General features: G+C 40.8%; 2 protein-coding genes across 2 annotated transcripts in view; both read left to right on the top strand.

The window, feature by feature from the left end:
- Window positions 1–385: 385 nt before the first annotated feature.
- LOC137634712 (uncharacterized) lies at window positions 386–4,094 on the top strand. The gene is made up of 2 exons (XM_068367203.1): window positions 386–1,654; window positions 4,023–4,094. The coding sequence occupies exons 1-2, from the start codon at window positions 527–529 to the stop codon at window positions 4,092–4,094; spliced, it is 1,200 nt and encodes a 399-aa protein (XP_068223304.1). The 5' UTR covers window positions 386–526.
- Window positions 4,095–4,717: 623 nt separating this feature from the next.
- Window positions 4,718–5,541, top strand: part of LOC137634604 (cyclic GMP-AMP synthase-like receptor 1) — a 26,740-nt gene continuing 25,916 nt past the window's right edge. Inside the window, exon 1 of the mRNA XM_068367058.1 lies at window positions 4,718–5,541. This exon is cut by the window's right edge and continues 352 nt beyond it. Within this exon, the coding sequence (XP_068223159.1) occupies window positions 4,840–5,541 (702 nt within the window). The 5' untranslated portion in view covers window positions 4,718–4,839.

Genomic DNA, 5,541 nt, shown 5'->3' with positions numbered 1-5,541 from the left:
CCCCCCCCCCCCCTCTTCCAACCCACCCACATCCACGTCTTCAGCCAGCCCATCCCCCCATCCTCACCCTGCCGGCAGAGTTGTCGTCTACTACACTGTGAGAAACAATATATATTTGTATTTTGAAATCTAGATGAATCTTATTTGATATCGGCATTTTTAATTACTTTTAAATTAGTTTCTTTTACATATATAAAAATTGGGATATCAAAATGCATATATATGTATATATATAAAAAAGGCTAATAGAAAATAGCGAGATGGCAACTCTCAACGTGCACAAGCACAAATGTAAAGAACCGGATGCTATTCCCGACTGGGGTACAAGAAAGCATGCCTGATGTACAAAATCTAGATGGCCGTTAATTTCGTTAAACTGCTTCCCTTTCAGTATACGTATACAGTTGAAAGATAACGGGTTAGTAGCTGTCCCACGCCTTACGTATTCAGAGTTTAGTTGGCCACGGTGTGTAACAGCAGTGTTACTGGTTCGAATTATTTTGTCCTAGCTAAAGAGCCACCCAAGATGTATACCAATAACGCAGACGCCAAACGGAAGATGTATACCAATTACGGAGACGCCAAAAGGAAGATGTATTCCAATAACGCAGACGCCAAACGGATACTGGCGCAGTTGAGTTACAATGTAACACCTACAGTAAAAAGTAATCAGGAACTTGTTAACAAATTTATGGTTAAACTTCGAGAAACTTTCACTGACGATGAGACACCAACTTCATACCGGGTCTATCTGATCAATGGCGGCAGTTCTTACGAGAACTTAGCAGTGACTAGGGATACCGATTTTGACATCACGGTGTCCCTAGGGAGAGAATTCGTCTCCGAGAATTTCGTCATTGAGCGAGACCCCCCGAGTGGGTTTTTCATTCTCGAAGCTAGGAAGCCGATGAGATTCTTGGATTGTTACGATTTGCTAGACTCTTCCAAGTTGAAGGCGGATATTTTTAGTGCCTTGGCATATCACATTGACCAAGTGCATATTCCCGATACCATAATTAGATATACAGAAGGTACATCTGCTCTAATCATACAGTTGCAAGAAAAAAGTGGCCTCAGGCGAAATGTATCTCTTGATTTAGTCCCCCAAATTCCTTTTCGCACTTGGGGTACCTTTCCTGATATATTACCCTTCAATGAAATGCCAGAATGTCTTCAAGAATATATACAAAATACCAGTAAATACTCCCCGTGCATGTTCTTTTCCCTCGGTATCCCAAAAGCGGAATTGTATCCCAATTCAGACCAATTATTCAACATCTCGTTTTCCTTGCTGGAGAAGAATTTCATCAATGAAGAGACAGACATCCGAGACATGGTTCGACTGGTGAAATACATCGCGAAGAGGCGCAACTGGGAGGACGATCACCATTTCAAGTCGTTTTATGCCAAAAGAGTCGCCTTGAAACACTACGACGAGCTCAAAGGAATGGAACCTTGGGACGGGTGTCAGCGATTGCTGCAGAGGTTGGAGGAGCAGGTGGCCAATCATCGCGTCATCGATGGATACTTTGTTAAAAATCAGCCCCTTAGGAAATGGGATGAAATAGAAGCATGGAATTTCATGAGAGAAATCAGGACTGTTAGAACAATGAACTTGAGAGATATATCTAGATTCGACTGCGTTTTTGACCAGGTAAGAAAGTCTCTCTCTCTCTCTCTCTCTCTCTCTCTCTCTCTCTCTCTCTCTCTCTCTCTCTTTCTCTCTCTCTCTCTTTCTTTCTTTCTTATTTTGGGAAAATTAGTTATACGAATATACCCGCAATGACATTATGTATTATTATTAATATTATTGTTGTTGTTGTTGTTGTCATCATCATCATCCATGTGGCCTATTTAATTAGAAAAGCTGAATACTGAAGGCCAAAGTATAGAAGTAATTCTAAAACATAAATAATGAATTGAAAATCCTAATTATTATTATTATTGTTGTTGTTATTATTGTTGTTGTTGTCATCATCCTCATCATCATCCTCATCATCCATGTGGCCAATTTAGTTAAAGCTTAATGCTGAAAGGCCGAGGTACAGTAGTGAATAATGAAATGAAAATCCTGACCATATGAATAGAATTGTATATAGAAAATGGCAGTGCTAATAATTTTGAAAAAAAAAAATCAAAGTTAATGAAAACGATTATAAATAATGGATCCTATGATTAACCAATAGGCGAACTTCCCCCCCCCTTTTTTTTTTTATAAAAATTTCCCAACAGACCTTTTTGAAGAATAGAAAACCAATCAAAAGAGCAAACTGGCCGAAAATGTATGCTTGAGTGTACGCTCAAGCAAAGGAACTCCAACCCAAGGAGGAGGTAGAGAACATTGGTTTGAATTTTTACTGTCCTTATCTTAGAAGTGCTCCTAAACATTTGCAAACAGTCTTTGTTTACTTCTTATCACATGTGTAAAGCCACTGGACAATAACAGTAGCTACCCACTTTAGTGCAAGCGTAAAGTGTAGCATGTCTGTTTACTACTTATCACACGTATAAAGCCACTGGAAAACAACCGTAGCAACTCACTTTAGTGCAAGGGTAAAGTGTAGCATGTCTGTTTACTACTTATCACACGTATAAAGCCACTGGAAAACAACCGTAGCAACTCACTTTAGTGCAAGGGTAAAGTGTAGCATGTCTGTTTACTACTTATCACACGTGTAAAGCCACTGGAAAACAACCGCAGCAACTCACTTTAGTGCAAGCGTTAAGTGTAGCATGTCTGTTTACTACTTATCACACGTATAAAGCCACTGGAAAACAACCGCAGCAACTCACTTTAGTGCAAGCGTAAAGTGTAGCATGTCTGTTTTCTACTTATCACACGTATAAAGCCACTGGAAAACAACCGTAGCTACCCACTTTAGTGCAAGCGTAAAGTGTAGCATGTCTGTTTACTACTTATCACACGTATAAAGCCACTGGAAAACAACCGTAGCAACTCACTTTAGTGCAAGCTTAAAGTGTAGCATGTCTGTTTACTACTTATCACACGTATAAAGCCACTGGAAAACAACCGTAGCTACCCACTTTAGTGCAAGCGTAAAGTGTAGCATGTCTGTTTACTACTTATCACACGTATAAAGCCACTGGAAAACAACCGTAGCTACCCACTTTAGTGCAAGCGTAAAGTGTAGCATGTCTGTTTACTACTTATCACACGTATAAAGCCACTGGAAAACAACCGTAGCTACCCACTTTAGTGCAAGCGTAAAGTGTAGCATGTCTGTTTACTACTTATCACACGTATAAAGCCACTGGAAAACAACAGTAGCAACTCACTTTAGTGCAAGCGTTAAGTGTAGCATGTCTGTTTACTACTTATCACACGTATAAAGTCACTGGAAAACAACAGTAGCAACTCACTTTAGTGCAAGCGTAAAGTGTAGCATGTCTGTTTTCTACTTATCACACGTATAAAGCCACTGGAAAACAACCGTAGCTACCCACTTTAGTGCAGTGTAAAGTGTAGCATGTCTGTTTTCTACTTATCACATGTATAAAGCCACTGGAAAACAACCGTAGCTACCCACTTTAGTGCAGTGTAAAGTGTAGCATGTCTGTTTACTACTTATCACACGTGTAAAGCCACTGGAAAACAACCGTAGCAACTCACTTTAGTGCAAGCGTAAAGTGTAGCATGTCTGTTTACTACTTATCACACGTATAAAGCCACTGGAAAACCACCGTAGCAACTCACTTTAGTGCAAGCGTAAAGTGTAGCATGTCTGTTTTCTACTTATCACACGTATAAAGCCACTGGAAAACAACAGTAGCAACTCACTTTAGTGCAAGCGTAAAGTGTAGCATGTCTGTTTACTACTTATCACACGTGTAAAGCCACTGGAAAACAACCGCAGCAACTCACTTTAGTGCAAGCGTAAAGTGTAGCATGTCTGTTTACTACTTATCACACGTATAAAGCCACTGGAAAACAACCGCAGCAACTCACTTTAGTGCAGTGTAAAGTGTAGCATGTCTGTTTACTACTTGTCACACGTATAAAGCCACTGGACAACAACAGTCTCTATGACACTACCACAGTCCCTTGCCTCTTGCAAGTCATGAGGGACCTTTAAACTTTTAAACGTGAAATAGCCAAAAATACGAACAATTTCAACACTGAAGTCATACATCATTACCGAAGTATTGGGAACTTGTTTTCATTGGTTATTCACACGAAAGGTTATTCATCCGAGCTGTATAATAAACGCAGTTAACATTAAAGCGACCTTCTCAGTCTTTCTAATCTATGCAAAATTTTAATATTCTTGGCATAGTGCATAAAGCATTATGAAGTTGCATAACTTATTTTATCAACACAGTTATCAACCAACATCTTAAAGTGTCAAAATTATCGTAATTTACTCGGTCCTTACGTGACAGAGTCTAAGTAAACAATGAAAACCTCGCGCGGGTAAACGGATACGGAACGCCTCGTGTGAATGCACAACATTTCGACGGCGGTTATTTGTTGTTGGGGTATTAAAGCCAACACTTGTTGTTGGCACGGGCCTTTCCCTTGGTTGGCCCGTAGGACGGCGGTTAGCCACCACCAAGGCTATATATTGGCCTTGGCCACCACCCAGCCCGTCGGAAAGAAAACGGGTCGTGTGAATCGGCCTTTGTCCTGGACTTGTTAGATTCGCGTTACACTTGCGTCCTGTATCGCCATGCAGCTTGTAGATAACGGGTAACGATACCGCACTTTGGAGTTTGGTGATTAGGAAGTTAGTGCTTCGTTGGCGCTTGTGTCAGTAACAGTGTTCTTGGTACAAAAGGAGTTAGGCCTTTTTTTTTCGTGTCCATAAAGAACATCCAAAGATGGGTGACAGTAACAAAGACGCTCTACAGATATTGGGCCAATTGAGCCGTGAAGTCACACCTCAAGTTAAAAGTAATCGGGAACTCGTTAGTGATTTTTTAACTAAATTACTAGCAACCCGCGTAGGTCCTACGCCTGATTCCTTTGAGGCCACTACGATTCATGGCGGCAGTTGTTATGAGAATTTGGCAGTGGATAACGAAGCTGATTTTGACATCACAGTGTCGCTAGGGAGAGAATTCGTCTCCGAGAACTTCGACGTTGAGCGAGACCCCAGTGGATTTTTCATTCTCAAAGCCAGACAACAAATGAGGTACCTGGATTGCAACAATTTGCTAGACTCTTCCAAGCTACGGGCAAATATTTTTAGTGCCTTGCGATGGCACATTGGCCTAGTGAATATTCCTGATACCACAATTACACATGAAGCTGGTCTATCTGCTGTAATCGTACAGTTGCAAGAGACAACTGGCCTCAGACGTCAAGTGTCCATAGATATAGTTCCCCAAATTCCTTTTCGCACCTGGGGTCAGTGTCCTGACTTATTGCCTTTGCAAGAAATGCCAGAATGTCTTCAAGAATATATCAAGAGGACCAGCGAAAAAAATCCTTGTATGTTCTTTTCTCTCGGAATCTCGAAAGCAGAAAGGTTTCCAAATTCAGACCAGTTATTCAACATCTCGTTTTCCTTGCTGGAGAAG

The sequence above is a fragment of the Palaemon carinicauda genome, chromosome 45 (assembly GCF_036898095.1).
Source record: "Palaemon carinicauda isolate YSFRI2023 chromosome 45, ASM3689809v2, whole genome shotgun sequence".
Classification (NCBI taxonomy): Eukaryota; Metazoa; Arthropoda; class Malacostraca; order Decapoda; family Palaemonidae; genus Palaemon; species Palaemon carinicauda.
The sequence above is the reverse complement of the archived record's forward strand: the minus strand, read 5'-3'. Positions and strand labels throughout refer to the sequence as shown.

Excerpts from the sequence above, each read along its gene's own strand:
- LOC137634712 (XM_068367203.1), top strand. The coding sequence starts at position 527 with ATGTATACCAATAACGCAGACGCCAAACGGAAGATGTATACCAATTAC. Across the intron at positions 1,655-4,022 it reads TCGACTGCGTTTTTGACCAG|CCACTGGACAACAACAGTCT; the intron begins GTAAGAAAGTCT and ends ACACGTATAAAG.